General features: G+C 42.3%; 1 protein-coding gene across 1 annotated transcript in view; it reads left to right on the top strand.

Moving 5' to 3' along the window:
* Positions 1 to 19,719, top strand: part of DENND1A (DENN domain containing 1A) — a 536,048-nt gene that overhangs the window by 268,794 nt on the left and 247,535 nt on the right. Inside the window, exon 10 of the mRNA XM_027775610.1 lies at positions 13,142 to 13,242. Within this exon, the coding sequence (XP_027631411.1) occupies positions 13,142 to 13,242 (101 nt within the window). The remainder of the gene's footprint in view (positions 1 to 13,141; positions 13,243 to 19,719) is intronic.

Here is a 19,719-nt window from a genome sequence, read left to right as displayed (position 1 = left end):
TTGGGCACACATGCATATGCACTCTGAATGTTTTTCAAGCTACCAGATCTGGGACTCAAACCACACCATCAGCCATGTGGGATCCAGCAGCCTTAGCCACCATGCTGCTGGCTGGCCTGACAGGTTTTTTTATTTTTTTATTTTGTTTATTTCTTTCATGAGAAAGAGTGAATACACAAGAGACAGAGTGAGAGAGGCAAAGAGGGGTCCTGTCATGCCACGATCCCTTTCCTCAGCTCTCCTGTTAGTCGGAATCTTGGGTGCACATGCAGTGACGTGTTTCAGGTTGGCTAAGGATCTGAACCTGGGCTTGGCCACATGGCTTCCCACACTGTGGATCAGTGTGCTACCATGTGGGGCACTGTGGCAAGGCTCACGTATGTACTTCTGACAGCATCTCACAGTCAGAGTCCTCTGCCCCAGCCTCCCAGTCAGCAAGGATCACACACGTGTGCTACCATGCCTGACCTGTTCAGGTTGGTCCAAGATCAAACTCAGGCCCCCTATGTGGTAACCAGCCATGCAGAGCAGTGTTCTACCACTTGCACCACCTCTGCTGGACCCAGAGAAGGCTTTTTAAGCAAGCTTTTAGGAAAGAAGCATACTTTAGTGGCCACATCATTACCACGAGCTCACACAACTGATTATTTGTATAGTCCCTATAACTATAAAAAGAATTACTATTTTTCAATGGTACCTATCATTTAGGGAAGAAAAAAAAAAAAACTAGTATCATCTTCCTGTCACTTTCTTCCTATTTAGGTAAATAGAAATTAATCCCAGAGAATGTGAGACTTGGGCAGGGCATGAGCACTGGTAGCCTGATTCTTCTGTCTCCCAGTAGGGCCCTCAGGCTGGCCCCTAATAGATGCTTCAGCTTTCGAGTAAGGGCATGGCTACTTCCCAACCCTCCCCAATCTTGTCCCACTCATTCCCACTGAGAGCATCCACTGTCTGAGTACCACCTGCTCTTGTGTCCTAAGAAAGGACCATTTTGTGGACTAGGCAGTTTTTCAGATGTGGCTTCATTTTTTTTCTTCTTTCCTGATGAGCTCTGCTTTGTCATGACTGTGCCAGCCTGAGTAACAGGCTAGGCACCTGAATCACATGTGTAAAGCTTCCCTGACTCTTCTGGACCAGAAAGAACTAATCCTGTTTGCTTATCTGCAGCCCTTGAAGCAGAGACGAGAGTGGCAGTTTAAGGAGGTTTGAAACACTGGAGCAGAGCCAAGGCCTCCTTGCCTGCACACACTCCACTCGGCATGTTCCAGCCGTAGGAACAAACTGCATTATTTTGTTTCAAACTGCGCTCAAGGGAAGCCAAGACCTTGTAACTGGAAACTTACCAAACAGAGAAGTCTAAGTCTAAATTTAGTGTTTTATTTTAAAAAAATAAAATAAATCGAACATTTTGTTTGTTCATCTTTTATATGTTAAAAAGAGCGACATTAACCTAGTTCACACTAACAACCTAAGAAGAATATTCAAAGAAGTGAGAAGAAAACTAATCCCTTTGGTGAAGAGGGAAATCCTTAACATAATGTAATGAAGTGGCATGAAATAAAGACTCTGCAGCCAAACTTTGAAATAACAGCCTCTCTAATCTCCATTACATAAAATTTTATTGTGGCTCAGAGAATATTAAAAACTGTTAGAAATAAATGAAAGGAACTTCCATCGATAGGAAGTAGGAGAAAGGACTGGTATGTTTTACTTAGGTTTTTCTCTGGCTTTTGAATATAAATATAGTTAACTGCTTGTTGAATTATGTTCTTCATGGTTTTTGTCTTGTTCATGTTGAAGTATAACTAGAATGAAGAACCTCGAGATATTAAAGAAACTATAGTATAATATGGAACATCAGCATTTAATCTGTGATACTTGAATATATCTTCAACCAGCAAAGGTGTCCATACTAGTTATAACCTTCCTCTCCTGCCTTTTCCCCATTGCTTCAGCAAACATTGAGCACGTTTTGGACTAGGCCAGGATTCAGATTATTAGTGATGCCAAATGCAGACCATACATTAATCATGTTAGAGTCAGCCAGAGAACTTGTTTAAAATGCAGGTTCTTGGGCACTACCTCCAGGCACGTTGGTTCAAAGATCTAGCATAGAACCATGGAATGTGTATTTTTTTATGGTTCCCCAAATGATTGCTACACAGCCAGGTTTGGAATCACTGAACAGAGTTCTCTAAGACAAAAATAATATTCTTCGGTGGCTGTTATTTGCATTATTAGACTCATTTTTATTTTGAGACTACAAAATAGGGACTGATTAAGTTTATCTAGAAGACATTTTTGTTTGTTTGTTTTTTTGTTTGTTTAGAAAGACAGAGAGACAGAAAGTGAGAAATCACCCCCCGGGGGAAATGGCACACCGCAATTCCTTCTCCTCCATTCTCTCCTTGGGATCTTGGACACACATGTACACGCGCCGGCATGAGTTTAAGCCGCTGGGTCCGGGACTCGAACCACAGTTAACTACATGGGAGTCCAGTGACATAGCCATTATGCTAACTGCTGGTCCCATAGAAGACATTTTTGAGCACAGACTAGCACTTAAAAAGTTTTTTTTTATTTCTATATTTCTCTTTGAGAGAGCTTTGATAATGACCTTGGCTAATAAAGGACATAGCTAAATATAATCAATGCAACTTTTCAGTAATATTATGGAATGCTGACTTCCTCCACCATTGTAATTTAGGGTACTAATGTGTAAATGGATCTAGAGAGGTAATGTTTCTTTTTAGTCATTTAAGAGCATGGAAGAAAGTTAATAATATGGACAGTTTGTGAAATAAATTGTATATTCCTTAGATTGTAGGACTAATGGCTTTGTGTGTGTGTGTGTGTGTGTGTGTGTGTGTGTGCCCTAGGATGTGTGTGCTTGCCAGGGGGAGAGACAAAGAAAGTGAGAACCCCCTGGGGAGGGGGGTTAGCCATGCCACAATCCCCTCACCTCCATTTTCCTTTCAGGATTTTGGGCACACACACACACACACACACCTGGCATGATTTTCAAGTCCCTGGATCTAGGGTTTGAACTGCAGTTAGCCATTTGCAAGTCCGGCACCTTAACCACCACACCACCTGGCTGGCCCCAGTAGCTTATTTCTTATATGACTCTTAAGAATCAAATCTCTGACCCCCAAAAAAAGAAAAAAAAACACTAATGGGTAATATTCATGTCACTGACATCTAGATATACATGAAAGGCCCTAAATGACACTCTGGCAGACATCTGTTTTTCATTCATTTGAGCACCTTCTACGTGCTAAGTCCCAAGGAGCAGGGACTCCTAATGTCCTGGGGTTTTTTTCAGCCAGCTGAAAGTGTGATCACCTTCGGCGGGACTGAGGCAGCATGATTTAGATTAGGCCATGCCGTCATAGTTTGGTACAGACACAATGAAAGTTCCTTTTTTAAATTCTTTTTGCTGCCATGAAAACTACAAAGAGTCTATTAGATAGGTGCATTGGACAGCCCTGTTGGTAGTATATTTCCCAAAAAAGAGGAAAAGCAGGGCTAGAAGAGGGAACGTCAAACTCAAGTTAGAGTGGTTTTGTTCAGTATTTGCTGTTGCCATATACTTGATCTTCTTTGGTCTTCATTCCAGTCTTGAGCAAGTTACTGGACACTCTGAGTCTCTCTATCCTCTTCTATAAATATGGAAATAGTATTAATACCAACTCAGAGCTGTCAAAAGGATTCAATGGTATAAATATGGAAGAGCATTGCCAAGTGCCTCACTGCTTATACTCCTCATTCAGTAAATCTTGCTGCTGCATCTGATCCTTGCAGGACAATAAATTCCAATTTGACTTGTAGAAGCAAGGAGAGTGATGGAGATCCTGGGGAAGTTTTGAATATGACTGGTGGTAGTGGATATGAATGAATCCAGGCAACAGAGAATAGTCATGGCAACTCCTACCAAGTTTTGCATACCTACCCATTTTTGCCTAGTCACTAGGTCATTGACTGAGTGGTCATTTCTTTTTTTTATTTTTTTTTTAGAGGTTTTTGCTATAGGGCGCGTGTGCTCGCCAGACAGATGGAGACAGAGAGACAGAAAGCAAAATATCATCCCCCAGGGGGGATGGCCACGCCGCAATCCCTTCTCCATTCTCCTGTCAGGATCTTGGACACGCACGCACACGCGCCTGGCGTGAGTTTAAGCCACCGGATCCGGGACTCGAACTGCGGTTGACTTTGTGGGAGTCCAGTGACATAGCCATTATGCTAACAGCTGGTCCCAAGTGGTCATTTCTTGTTCAACTCTTCCCAGTCATCATGACATAGACCTTGAGTGGCCTGCAGAGCTGCAGTGTTTATCTGACCCCCCCTTTAATACCTGGCTGCCTCTGAGGAGGGAGGAGGACCAGCAGCTTCCTCTTAATTTTTCCAGGCCCTGTCTGCCTGAAGCCTCTCTCTCTGAATCAGACCTGATTCTTGCCCCAGGCAGAATTAATGATTCCTTCTTTATGTGCTAACACACTTGAACCTCTATTATGGTGCCTCTTTCATAATGCTTTTGTGTTGAGGTTGATTGTTTGCATTTTGATCTTCCTTCCTCTATTTTAAATTGCTTGAGGGCATGGCGTGTACACATAGTAGATACTCAGTAATCCTTGGATTAATACAGAGCAGCACATAGAGGCAGTTTCCTGAGCACCAAGAGCAGATTTGGGAGCTCTGTTTCCCTAGGTTTGTACCCTTCCTCTGCCACCAGCGCTGGGACCTTGCATGGGTTCCTTAACGTCAAGGAACCTTAGTTTCCTCATCTGGGAGGCGGGTACAATGATGCTACCTACCTTCATGGGCTGTTGTAAAGATTACAATATCTCTGTATATAAAGCCCTGTTCTCAGTGTTTGGTAGTTAGTAAATTCTAATTAAGTGGTCATGTTGGTAATTGTATTGTAGCTTTATCAGCAAAAATCTAAGAAAAGCTAACACTTTTCTCCTATACATGCAAATTCAGTAACTCACCACCTGAATGTTCTTTAATTTCTCTCTCTGTATGGACACCTAACAGATAAGTAATCATGATTCCATGTTCAGTTATGCTTTAAAAAAAAGATTCGTCATTAAAGCAATAGTATAATGCCATTAGCTAAATGTAAATTATAATCTTAGAAATGTTTTCACAGAAATGTAAATATCCACTGATACCTAGACCCGAGGTGGCAAATAGATACTTGTCTTGAATGTCAACCCTGACTAACTGACAACGCTTGCGTGTCAGGAGGGCGCCTCGGGCCATATCCCAGCCCCTCTCTCGGTCAGTGATGTCTGTTAGAGACATTAAATGGAGGAGTTGCAGCACATTGGACTTGCTGTCCTGTATTTAAATGACTTATTATCAAGCCCCATGTAACCTCACCTTTTTCATTGTAAAGACGAAAAGAAAGCTCTTTCTGTACAGTGTGCTTTGCCTGCTATAGATTCTGCCTCTGCTTTGGTAGCTACAGCTTTTCTTTGGTAGTTTTAGTTGCTTTGATGTTTTGAAGTGTCGAATCTTGGCACAGAAAGCTTGTTGCCCTGGTTAATAACTCACTCTAATTACTCTAGCTAGTAGGTAGCCTTTAAAAAAAAAAAAAAAAAAGGAAGGGGAGAAGTGATTAAGTCGGTGGGCAGGTGCCTGAGAAAGCTTCCTCTTGACCAGATGATGTGGCTCTTGCGGAAGGCATGCTACTTGATTCCATGTCAGGGTTTTTGTTTTGTTTTTGTTTCCCTTTCCATAGGATAATGAAGAAGGGAGGTAAGGTGAGTTCCACCAAGTAAAAGAAAAGCTACTAAAGAGAGTGTTCCTCAAAAAGAAGCATAGAGTCCAGCAGGTGGCATGGAGGTTAAGGCAGCTAGATTCCACATGGCCAACTGTATGCTCGAGTCCTGGACCTGAAGGCTTGAAAATCATGCCAGGCATGTGTGCATGAGGGTGTATGTACTTGCCAGAGAGACAGACAAAGTGAGAAACCACTCCTCAGGTGGAATGGCCATGCTACAATCTTTTTTCCTCCCTTCTCTTGGGATTTTTGGGCATTCACACCTGGTATGATTTTCAAGCTGCCAGTCTAGGATTCAAGCCACTGTCAGCCATCTGGGAGTCCAGTGCCTTCACCACCACTCCACCTGCTGGCCCAACACTTATTTTCTAATAACTACAAAGATGATTTATAACTAAATGTAAAAAGCCTCGTTCTTAAATTGAGAAAACTAACAACTTGCCCAAGTCATAACATTTTCTACAGCTGTTCCCCTATAAGATGATCCTTGGTTGAAATGAATGGACAGAAATTACCTGCCTCTAAATTTAATAATTTGGTATTTTTCTCTACTCTTCATTTTATCAGTTTATGTTTAGGTTCAGAGGAGACCTCTAAATGCCTCTAATCCTATAGAACAGATATCAGTTTGACTAACATTCTGAGTTCTAGGATGTGAAGAATGCCTGTGACTGATGTTTTCCTCTTTCCAGCTTTTAGAACTTAGACTCTCAATACTTTTAAAGAAATTTACAGGTTCTCGTTGTGATCTGTTAAGCAATTGCAGTTTGTTAAATGTCTGGTAATCTTGTCTGCCATGCTTCGTGATGTCAAGCTGGAGGCATTCTAACATCCCCAAACATTTACTCAACACCTGCTGTGTGTCAAGTGTAGAAGGAGATAAGGAGAAGCAGTTAATGTGATCTTCTTTCTTGAGGTACTCACATCTGTAGTCTCATATTCCTGGTCTCCTAAGATCATCTGCTTCTGAGGATCTTCATAGACCAGGGGCCAAGCATGGAGGAGGGTTGTGCCGTCCACAGTCAAGTGATGGGAATGAGTAGCTGAAAGGTGGTGGTTCTAAATAGCTCATGAATTCCAGGTGGGCCCTTTAGCTGCAGAAATGAGAAAGCAAGACCTACTTGAGATAGACCCTGACTTCCTTTTGCTTTGTTAGTGTAGCTGAAGAAGGTAACCTGGGGCAGAGGAGGAGCTTTCTTCAGGTCAAAGGATGGCAACCTCATCTAGAATCCTAAGTTGTCAAAGCTGGAAGGGGCCATGGAGATCTTGTAGTCTGGCCTCTTGTTTTAAATTTGGGGGAAAATCGAGACCCCGCAGAAGTGGCTTGCTCAAGTCAAAAAGACCGTGGAAGGTTGACTGCAGGCAAGTCCATGAAAGGGAACATAACAGAAAACAAGACCAAATACATGTGCTCAAAATGGGATGTGAACCTTTCCTTTGAGGAGGATTATTCATTGTCTAAAATTTCCTGGGGATTGAAGACACAAGAACAACTTAGCTAACTGTAGCAAATTCCCAGGAAATGATCAGAGCTTTAAAATTAGTGTTTACTTTTAAAATGATTATTTTCTATTATTGGTATTTTTGTTCTAGATATTTGGCCATCTAACAGTAAGGCAAATGCATGTCTCCATAATTTGGCCATACCAAAAGGGACAATGCCTCATCTGTTCAAGAGTCCTCAACACAGTGCATGGCACAGGATTGACACTCAAGCAGTTTTTGAGATCATTTATACATTGTGGAAATACAGTAGTCATTAGGGTCTACAGCCCTGGATGTGAGACCCAGTTTTGTCACTTACTAGCAATGTGGCCATGGGCAAGTAGTTTCACCTCTGAGACTGTTTCCTTATCTGTGAAATATGGTGATGAGTACATGTGTATGCCAGTTCTCACATATTTTCTTAAAACAATATAAGTTCCTAAATCCCCAACATCGTACCTGGGATTCTTTTTCTTTCTTTCTTTTAGGAGACAATTCTTATTTTTATTCCTTTTTTAAGTGCAAGGGTATAAGCTGAGGCAGTGGAATCTAAGGTTGTGATAATCTGGGCAATATCTCAGAAATATCTTAAATTTAAAAAAATAAAAGATATTCCTGTGGTTTTTTTCAGCTCTCTCATTGATCAGTCTCCATTTGCAGCCTCCCCTTGCTGCCTGTTCCCTATTCTCCTTTTGCCTCAAAGAAAACTAATGGAATCATATAGAAAGCTCCAAGATATAACTGACCTTGTGCACCTTTAATTGAGGACAGAATTTGCTAAAGTGTGTTCCAAAACCCACCAGTGGTTTACTTTACAATCTGTGTCCTGGCTAGACTGGCTGTTGGCTGTATAATTTGTCTAGTTTTGTCTGGAGTCTTAGACTATTCAGCTGCTTCAGGGCAAAATCTTTTGGGGTGTCATTAAATGGGATTGATAATTGGCTTCTGATGAATATTCATTGTGACTAATGACTTTGGGCAAATTTTACACATACTATCTTTCTATCCTCCCACTGAGTGAGATTTTGATAGGATCATTTTCCTCAACTTGCACTTCAATTAAATATTCACAATACCCCTTTGTTGACTACACTCCAAATTGTATACTTTCATTACTTTTAAATTTTCTATTCTGTGAGGAAAAAGCATAGGCCTTTTGGACACTTACAGAAATGGGGTTTAGAGTTATTTTAAAAACAAGTAGCTAATAATATTTTATAGGACCTATATGCTAGTTCTGGTTAAGCATAGGTATGTAGTAAGACTTTTCTTGGAATCAGCTTAGCTCTACTATTCTTAAGTGACGATGCACATAGTTTATGTGATTAGTACTTTGAAAAGAGCCAAACAATTCCATTTTGTTTGTTTTCTTCATCAAATGAATGAATGCATTTTACCCCAATTGCAGAGATTTGGCGCTTAGGAAACTCCCTAATGAAATGATGAAACATCTTTAAAGTCTGGTGTATTTATTTTTTTAAATAAGGGCTAAGTAATTTTTAAATCATTTTTGTGTTTAGCTTGGTAGTTTTTTTTGTTTTGTTTTTAAGAGGTTAAGGAGACATGAAAAAAAAACATTGGCTGAAGTTAAGATCTCTGCTACTTTATTGGCTAAAATAAAAATTTGGCCCAAACCTATTTAAGCTAAAATGAGTCAGGTAATCACGTTCTGTCATAACTAGGACCATTCTATTGCGTGACTTTTTCAAAAAGAATTACAAATTAAGTCATGTGGTAATGCTACCTTATGTTTAGATGGCACCATACAGATTCTGAAATGCTTCTGTTTATTTATTTCTTGTGTTATAGAGTAGGCATATTGCTGACTAAATGGATAGATGAACGAATGGCTTGCTTTTCCAAAAGTGGCACACTGTGTATCTCAGCTTGCCATTATTAATAGTTTTGGAATTTGAGTCATGCAGCACCACCCCCTCCCCCAAGATTCATAAAAAGTGTTGGTACAGTACTATTAAAAGCCAAATCACTAGCTTAATTTTGTGAATGTGTCCTAGGTAGGAATTGTTTTATTTATTCAGGACACATCATATTAACTAGCACTTTATATATGCTGTGTCCCTAAGAACATGGTGATGAAGAGAGACAGGGTCTTTCTGTACTTTACAGGAAACCACAGACAGGTCTAGTCCAGCTGATGATGGGGCTTATGCCAGGCAAGGCTTTGAGGAGGAAGGCAGTGCTCCGAGACCTGAGGGAGGAGTTTGCCAGGGGCACATATCTGGGCCTACCCCTGTTCCACACATCCTATCTGGAGGAAAGGTGGAAAGACGGAGGAAGGAAAAGGAGTACATAACTATCCCTAAGTCCGCACATGACCTGTTCCATGGATAAACTTGAAGAAGGTAGTGGAGACTGTGGCTGGAGAAGCTGTGCTGGTAGACCAGGAGCTGGTGGAGTCATCCTGTTCCAGACATTCCTCCGAAGACTCCGGAGTAGGAAGTGGTGTGATTAGACCTGCTCTCTAGGAGGAGCACCCTGGCAGTGAGTTCAAGACTGAGCAGAAAGAGCTGGGCCCCAGGGCCAGTGTAACGCTCCAGCCTGACTTCAGGGTGGAATTGGAGTAAAGCTGGTTCGCTTCCCATTCACAGTACCAGACAGAACTTCTCATCAATAAGGAACCCTGAAGGGATTGATCATGCATATACTGACAGCCTCCTGCATATGGAACCTAGTGAAATAGATCCTATGGGGCGAGTTAAACCTCCAGTCCTTGTGGGTTGCTGGAATGACTCTGTAGTGCTTGCTGGATTGTCTCCTGCTCAGGCATGTATCTGATTTAAGAGCAGGGTCTAGAAGGAGGAAGGGCGTGCGGAGGAGCAGCCCTGGTGTGACACACAGTGCTCACAACTGTGAACCAGAGGAGAAGGTCCAATTTAAAGCTATTCGTGCTACACTAACCTCTGGGATTCTTTTAACTGGGCCCTGGCACGTCACTCTTGCCACGTAAATGTCCTTCTGTCAGCAAAGGCCAGTTAACAGCTTCCAAAAGAAGCAAAGTCCTCATGGGAACAGGCTTCCCAGAAACCAAAGAAACATTAAAGAAAAAAGACAGAGAGAAACATGTGTTATTGGCTTTTGTCACTTCGTAGCTATATCACCAAAGGTTGGATTTTTTTTTTTCCCCTTCTTTTCGTTAGATTTTGTAGCAGCCGTATCCCTCTATGTTATCTTCGTTTTCTAAACTTTTAACTGTATTAGATGCTGATTACAGAAATCTGTAGCTCTTTAAAAGTAGAAAAAAGAATACAAAATAGGAGGACATATTTAAAGAATAGGAGAGGAAAGACCAGTCAGTAAACAGTGCCAGAGCAATTGATTAACTGGAAAAAATAAATTCTCATCTCAGTTCTTAAACCTAAATTAATTCCAGATGTATTAAAGAGTTAAATGCTAGGGAAAAGTTTAGAAGACTTTCTCAGAATAAAGGCAGTAAAACTATCATAAAGGAAAAGATTCATCTACACAATTATTTTTTATTATTTTTTAAGAGAGATTTTTGCTATAGGGTGTGTGTCCTCGCCTGAAAGACAGAGACAGAAAGCAAGAAATTACCCCCTAGAGGTGATGGCCATGCCACAATCCCTTTTCCTCCATTCTCCTCTCAGAATTTTGGACACACATGCAAATGCACCCAGCATGAATTTCAAGCCTCTGTGTCCAGGTCTTGAACCATGGTTGGTTATGTGGGAGTCCAGTGATGTAACCATTATGGCATCTTCTGGTCCCAAGCTACACAATTATTTAAACCCCCTCTTCACCCAGAAATTCAAAGAAAATGAAGGATAAATTATTCTCAAAATTATTCTCAAAAACATTACAAAGCATTGGTATACTTCATGTATCATCTGTGCCTGCTTATAAATCAATTTTTAAAAATGAATACTTATGTTCAAAATGTGCACTAAGACTATGAACAGAACATTTACCTAAGAAATGCGATCAAGAATCATATGAAGGGGGCTAGCAGGTGGCATGGTGATTAAGGTGCTGGAATTCCCATATAGCTGACCAGAGTTCAAGTCCCGGACCTAGCAGCTTGCTTTTCATTCTCCCCCTCATATGAAAAATAATAACAATAATAATAATAAAATAATTCTTTTTAAAAATCATATGAGAAAATGTTCACCGTAAGTCATGGTCAGAGGAACTAAAAGAAAAGATCGATACAGTTTTAAAGTGACTGAGGAGTCAGACGACACATCATTCTACAAAGCTGACCCACTTGGAAAGGTTCCGGGTCTACATTCTGAGACCTCCCTGAGTATGCTGGGCCCATGCATGCTCGTGATCTGGTGCTGGCTGAGGCTGGGGTAGTCACGGTGTCAAGACTCTGTAGGGAATGTGCACTTTCTGTCTATCTTATAGAAGAAATTAAAAAAAAAAAACTTAAAAATATCTTCAAAGCTGCTAACTTGCCTACAGTGCATAGTGCTGAGAGGGGCAGGAAGCCATTCATACATGGCTGGGGAGTGTGAAGAACCTCCATCCTTTATTTATTTATTATGGTAAATTTTTTTTTTTGAGAGGTTTTTTTTCTATAGGGCACATGCACTAACCAGAAAAACAGAGAGAGACAGAAAGTGAGAAATCACCCCCCAGGGGGAATGACCATGCCACAATCCCTTCTCCTCCATTCTCCTCTCGGGATCTTGGGCACACATGCACACACACATGGCATAACTAAAAGTCACTGGGTCTGGGACTCAAACTGCAGTCGACTACATGGGAGTTCAGCGACATAGCCATTATGCTAACTGCTGGTCCCTATAGTAACATTTATGATATTTATTACATTTATTAAGTGCATTAAAATATTTAATGTTCAGAATTCTACATGAAAGAGCCATTTATAAAAGTTACTGACTTGATGGGATTAAGCTTAATGGTAGAAGAATAAGTATAATATGGGAAATTCATTGAGTATCATTAGAAGTTATATTTTTAAAGAATATTTAAAGATTCAGGCAAATGGCATTCAAAAAATGTTAATTTAAAAGAGCAAAGAAGAGGGACCAACAGGTGGTGTGGAGGTCAAGGAACTAGACTCCTACATGGCCATCTTGGGTTCAAGTCCTGGACCTGGTAGCCTGCTTTCTCACTTTGCTTCTTTCTCTCTGTCCCTCTCTGATGAGCACACATGCCCTATAGCACTTTAAAATAACAACAATAATAAATAATTTAAAAAATTAAAAAATAAAAAAGCAAAGGAATAGTGCTATTTACTATCATCCTAAACTGGCTCCGTAGATGTGATTAAGGGATATATATCCCACATGACTGACCACAGTTTGAATCCTGGCCCCAGAATCTTTTAAAACATGCCAGGCATGCATGCATATGTGTCTAGAACCCTGACAAGATGGAGAAATAGAGGAAAAGAGATTTTGGTATGACTATGCCCCATTGGTAGATGTCTTTTCCCCCTGCTCCCCATGTCCTCTGTCTCTCTGGCAAACATATACACCTTCTGGCAATTAAAAAAAAAATAAAGTTTTATAGTAATCCTAATTTTATTAGAACAGGAAAGATGAACACTTACGAAATAGTTCAATAATCTTCAGATGGTTGCTCTTATTTTCTGTTATCCCTTCTCCATTTTCTAAGTTCTCTATTATAAGTGTGCATTAGCTGCATAATTGGGAGAAAATTGATATTTGAAAAACAGAGCTCTTAGTAAATTTGAATTAGGGTGATTGAGTTCATTTAGGATTATTTCCCCAGATCTGTCAGCTTTTATCATTTTAAATATGTCCACGTGTACGTGTTCCGTTTACTGCTGGAATCCAGTGGTGGTGTCCGCTCCTTCGGTCGTTGAGCTCTGACTCTGGTGTGCTTCCGTTGCAGTTGACTGCCTGCATCCACGGGGCCGCGGCCATGCTCTACCCCATGTACTGGCAGCACGTCTACATCCCCGTGCTGCCGCCACACCTGCTGGACTACTGCTGGTAAGGCTGCCGCTCCCTGCCTCAGCTTCACCCCGCCCTGGGCCTCACCTTGCCAGACCCTGAGCACGAATGCGAGGTCTGTAACATGTGATCCAGTTGGTGCCTCTAAATTAAACACCAACTTCAAAATGGCACGGATTTGAGATCACCTGATTGCATATATGTCATGGCATTCTGAAGAGTTCAGTAGAGTAGGTAATGCTTTTCTCATTCCTCAGTTTGGGGAAACCAAAGCACCAAGAGGTTGTGAATTTTTTATTTGCCTAAGACAAACTGGAAACTCGTGACAGGAACAGCCAAGGTCCCCAAGGTCTTCAAGTTTCAGCCATGCCCTGGCATGTTCTGTGACTTGCTCTGCAGTGTGGTTTGGGAGCACAAGCCAGTCTTCAAAACGCTCTGAAGATTTTTAGTGAGAATTTTGCTGTTTAGGGAACTATATTGTGGATGAGGGATGACAGGAAGCTTTGGAGTCAGCCTCCTTGGTCAAGTCACTGAGCTTAAACTTTGCTTCTTCATCTACGATACAGAGTTGTCCAGCACCTTGTTATATAAAGATGAAAGTCCACCCTGTAGAAAAGCTGGCTTGTGGTAGGTGCTCAATAAATCTTTCTGCAGAAGCATCACTGTCCTCACTATCTGTCTTCAATGAACTACCAAAAATGACTCTGCAGCTGATTGGGATCCATTTGCCTTACAGACAGTTTCTTTCTGTAGTGTACTGTGATTGAAGACATTGTCTCCAACAGCTGAGGTGGGACAAGTGGACAGGCAAGCACAGTGCAAATGTAGGGAACAGCACTCACTCCCTGCCAGAGATGGAGAGCATTAGGAGAAAGGTATCCACTTGAGCGGTCACAGCCCTGTCACTTAAAAATAGATGACGCCATGACATTAGTTCGTAGTGATTGGGTCCAGATCAGTCCTGATTCTTGTGAGTATCTCCAGTCACCTTTGTGGTCATCTCATTGAAAAGCCTCACACCGGTAGCCAAATGGTCCCTGCAGCTTCCCAGCATTCTGCAGTCACTCCTAATTGGGACGTGGACGGTTCATTGTCCTCCCGAGAAGCCACAGGTAGAATAAAGATGCAGCTCAGGGCCGTCAGGTAAAACCCATGGCCCTCTCTTGTGTATCAGGCCAAGTGTGTTGGCCCAGATCTTGCTTTCTTCCACCTTGTCAAGGTAGGTCTCTTATCTTTGCCCTGCTCCCACCTCTTCTGATATAAAGGGGCGGTGGCTTATCCACCATATGCTGTGTATATAATCCTGGCTTATTTTACATTTCTTTTCGATTCATCAGGTGGCTGGGCCTCACATTTTGGCCATTCTGTCTCCTTATACCTTGGAAATTATTTTCAGTTAATGATGGCCTCCAGGTTCTGCTGCTCTAGATTTTATTTGTCATCCATTCTGGAGCAGGTAGAGAGGTATTACTGTGTTTACAGTTAGAAAAGGATGAGGATATATACTCCTCATAACAAATTTGCCTTGTACCTTAAATACTTTGGTTTCCACTTTTTCTCAGGGAGTATCTTCAAAACCGAGGACCTCTCCCAGTCTCTCCTCTCCCACTGGGGACTCTCAGGAGTACTGAGCTCTCTCCACTTGAAGCTGTTCCTCTGCTCCCAGTCTCCAAAGTGAAGATTTAGAGTCCTGTTCCCACTGCCATGGCTTGGTGCATGTTCCATTCTGTCATTTGGCTTTTAGCACAGCACCTCGGCATTTTCTTCACCACTCTGTCATTGTCATCTCCTTGTTCCAAGTTCTCTGTTGCCCATTTGTTTAGATGTCCATGTCTCCTTTCCTTCCCTCATTCCCTTGTTCCCTGCTGTTTTTACATTTGCCGCCTGAGCTCACATTTGCCGCCTCTGTGTGTGTGTGTGTGTGTGTGTGTGTGTGTGTGTTTGCTTGCCACAGGGCACATGTGCTCCCCAGAAAGAGACAGAGAGAAGGAAAGAAAGATATCACTCACTCCCCAGGGGGGATGGCCATACTGCAGTCCTTTCTCCTCCATTCTCCCCTTGAGATTTTGGGCATATAAACACAGACGCCTGGCATGACCTTCAAGTCACCAGGTCAGGGACTTGAATTACTGTTAGCCATGTGGGAATCCAGTGCCTTAACCACCACACCACCTGCCGGCCCCCATTTGCTGCCTTTTGCATCTATAGAGAGCCACATAGCAGCACAGCACGTCTGGGGCTGCGGTGAGTAGAAGGATGTCTGAGTCCCTTTCTCAGCTCCATTACTGCCCAGATGCACACCTCAGAGCAAGTGACTGCCTCTCTCCATCTCTTTCCTTATTTGTAGAGAGCTAAAAATCCTAGAACTTACTCCTTACTTTGTTTTTCAGGGTGAGAAGCCACCGAGCAGAGTGACATATCTTGTGTCATTTAACCACCTGAAACTTGTTGATTTCCCACATCTCCAGCTTCAAATTCTCCCCTGTGGTTCTGACTTCCTTCTCAGCCACCTCTTTTCTCCTTTTCTCCTAAATGCTCTTGTGTCTTTGCCACATTTTCCTGCTCACCTCCCATCTATGGCTTCCTCTCCATTCTACCTCCCTTCTGGCTTTTTTGCTTTCTTCCTCGCTCTGGACCTTTGTGAACTCATGCAGTTTTACTGAGTCTTGCTTGCTGGGTCTCAGGCACCATACTAAGTGCAGGGAAGACAGATGAGAATCATTTTTGATCACAAGGGCTTTAAATAAAGAGATATAGCAGACAGACACACAAATAGATTGTCTTCACTCAAGCTGCTTAGATCCAGGAAAGAGGGGCTTTTCCACCAATTCCTTACAGGCCCTTGCTTCTCTAGACTTGCCATGGTCCCTGGGCATCCCTAGTATCCTCTTTCTGCTCCTCCTCTGTCACATCCTGCTGGAGAAGTCAGAAAGCCATTGCAGAGAGCATCTGCTAGAAAGTGGTTCTGTTACCTTAAGCTTGCTTCCTCCCCTGCAGCCACCCTGCATTCTCACTCCCCCTCACCATGCACAGGCTCTGGCATGGCCTTCACCCCGTTCTGGTGAGGAGAAGCCATGGGGTCTTTGTTCCTATGACTGAATTCCTACCATCCCAAAGCTTACAGCTTGCTGTTGTCTGTCCTCTCCTTTCCTACCACCCCTGTTCACTTGAAGCTCTTCCTCTGCTCCCAGGCTTCAAAGTAAAGACTGGTACACTCCTATCCTCACTGCCATGGCCTGGTGCAGGCTCTTGGACCTGACTGCTGAGTTCTGTCTGCTGAGGATTCTCTGGAACCCATCTAGACTTCAGTTCTCCCTGGTGTCATTACATCTCTTTCCACTGCCTCCCTTCTCTCTCTGTTAATGTGCTCAGGTTCCCCATTCTTCAAACTAGACCTTTGCTTAAATGTCATGTTCTTTTTGCACTTCTGAACCAGCTATCTTGTTTTGTTCCCACTGCTGTGTATCTCAAAGCAGAGAACCATGTTCGTGATCCATTGGGGTTTGTTGTTTGAATGAAAGGTTAGGGGGCTGGGCAGAGGCAGACACTGATGCTCAGAGAGGGGAAAGGAGGTGAGGGATGCTAGAGAGAAAGAAAAACCAAAACATACTTGAGGAAGGTGGAAGGGAGAACAAGAGGGACAGAGAGAAAAGGTAGGAAGGTAGAAAGAGGACACATGTTCCTCGAAGCAGACTCACAGTGACACCCAGCTCCCTTACCACAGAGACCCTTTGGCCAATCCCCTCTCCTTCCACAGACACACGCTGGGCACGTGCCCTTCACAGATATAAGTCCCCTCCCCATAAACGCATGCCTTGGGGTTCCCACGTGGACAGACACATACCCCTACACACCACATCTCAGACTTAGCCCTTAAGGGCAACCTCAGCGTTCCTTGGGTGGACTCGCCTGTGGTCTCAATGTGGCACTTTAGGTCAGAACCCCAGTGGGCTCCTGTGTTTGGGGGTCAGTAGCTAGGAGAGTGGCTGTACATGGTCCCTCTGCCAGGTCATATGACTATAGCTTTCTGTTACTTGGAAATTTGGGATGCTAGAGTGTGAGCTGATGTGAAGCTAGCAGCTCACATTCCCAGAACCAGGGAGAGAGAAATGCTCTGTCAGTAACGTCAGTGATGCCAGTAGCTGCCATTCCAGAGTATCTCCTGGGCCTCGGCTGCTAGGCCATCCCCTTTGTCTCTGATTTCATCTCATTCTTCTGACTATCCTACCAGGCATGTATGATTAGATCCACTTCACAGATCAGTAAATCAGGGCCCAGGAGGGCTAGTAATTTGCTTGTATAGACCTTATGAACTGTACAATTTCATTTTTATATAGACAAATAATTATATATACACACAACACAATAATTAAATATATATAGAGAGAGGCATAAATCTGAAAAGAAATACACCAAAATGTTTAACAGTGACTTGTGGCATGGAAGAGGGATAGGATTTTTCCATTTTTTTTTTCTTTTAAGAGATGTTTGCTATAGGATGCATGCACTAGAGAGGCAGAGAAACAGAAAGGGAGAAATCACCCCCTGGAGGATGAACACTCTGCAATCCCTTCTCTTCCATTCTCCTCTCAGGATCTAGGGCTCGCATGCGCATGCACCTAGCATGAGTTTTAAGTCATTGGGTCTGAGACTCAAGCTGTGTTCAAGTACATGGGAGTCCAGTGACATAACCATTCATTTCCTGGTCCCAGAATTTTTTAATGCTTTTTACTCTATCTTCCATATTTTCTAGTATTTCTACAATAAAGGGGAGTGGTTTTAATCATTGAAAAGATTTATTTTGAAAAATCAATGTTTATTCTAACCAATGGTTCTTTCAGCTGCTGCCTCTCTTGTATTTACATAGAGGATCTACCCATTGTTGCCCTGTTTTCTGTGAAAGCCAATCCAAGATCCTCCTTTCCTTATCTCCAACTCTATCACTTTCCCAGACTGTGTCACTGTCTGACCCAGGGCAGTCATCCCCAGGTCTCTTTTACAAGTGAAGACTTGGCAAGGGAGCTGGTAAGCCCTTGTCATCCCAAATTTGCACTCCAGAAACTCAAACTCAAGATCTTTGCCTGAGTAAGTTTTGTGATGAAGCTCCATATTGAAAGTTTCTCCTTGTGTGTGAGAGCATTCTTCCTCTGGGTCACTTGTTTTCATCACAGAACTTTTGACATTTCTCCAAGGATGACTGTGGGCTGGTGGGGATTAGTGTCTGTCTGTTCACTGCAAGATGTAAGATTGATGAAATGAGGGACCCCAAGAGGAAAAAACAGATCTTCCAGTCAAGGCTTGGTTTGATCACCTTCAGCCTGCTACCACTGCTTTGGTCAGAAACTACAAATGTCATGAAATTTGAGTCAATGCTAATAACTTTATTCTATTGTGTTCTGTGACTTTTACCACCATAGAGTTTAATCCTTGATGGTAAGAGCCAGCAGGGATAACTAGCATTTTAAGTAAAGTGCTAGGAGCCTGAAACATGTAAATTTGAAGGAGGTTTGTTCTTCTGCAGATGATTTAAATGTTAAGTACGTCCCCATGCAGGGGATACACGAAATGGAATCTGAAAACTATTATCTCCTGTAGAAATGAACTCTCAATTTACTCACTGCGCAGGAAGGGCGGATTCTAGTCATTTTCACTGCCAGCAGGTGCCCTTTCTATGCATAATAGACTTCGCAAGTGTAATTAACACATGAGGACCACTGCTGCCAGTTTTTCTCCAGGTACATGCTGCTAGGAGTTTTCAGGACAACAGTGTAGGCCGTAAGAGCTCAAAGATAAGGTGTTCATTGACTTCTAGACAAAGACATGTTAAATGGGGCTGAGCCCAGACCCTGCTGTTGGTATCACAGGTCATGGTCTTAGGCCCCAAGACCCTAAAAGCTGCATCATAGCCTTTCGTAGACCAGAGCCCAGTAGAGCAAAGCTCTGATTTTCATGCAGTTAATAAATGGAAACTATGATACCGAAAACCCTGCAATTATGTAGAAGACTCTTAATTGCACAGTCACAAATACAACAACCAATTATCTGAGTTAACTTTAATTAGAGCTATAATCACAAGTTTTAATTATCTGAATAAATCCGTTTAGTACAAATGGTCTGCCCTAAATATTTCCCAAATTAAGTTTTTCATGTCCCTTCCCATTTTTGGATAGGGTGGTATAGTAGAAAGTGCTTTCAAAGAGCAGTCACAGTGGAATTCAGACATACCTGAATTCAAGCCACAATTTCCTCACTTATTAGCTGTGTAACTAATAAAAATCCATTTTACCTCTCTGATCTGCAATATCTTTTTCTGTAAAATGGGTATAATTTACTCACTTTGAAGAGTGGCTATGGGAATTAGAGCTACACACCACCAAGTGGCACACAGGGGCCATTTAGTAAGTGGTCGTTGTTCTTATCACCATTATTATAAACATAGAACATGGATTTTTGGATTCTAGAAGATTTGACTCACATTGAGCATTTTTCTTGCTTCTGCTGTGTAGTCAGTGTAGG

This window comes from Tupaia chinensis, unplaced genomic scaffold, assembly GCF_000334495.1.
Source record: "Tupaia chinensis unplaced genomic scaffold, TupChi_1.0 Scaffold000575_1, whole genome shotgun sequence".
Classification (NCBI taxonomy): Eukaryota; Metazoa; Chordata; class Mammalia; order Scandentia; family Tupaiidae; genus Tupaia; species Tupaia belangeri.
The sequence above is the reverse complement of the archived record's forward strand: the minus strand, read 5'-3'. Positions and strand labels throughout refer to the sequence as shown.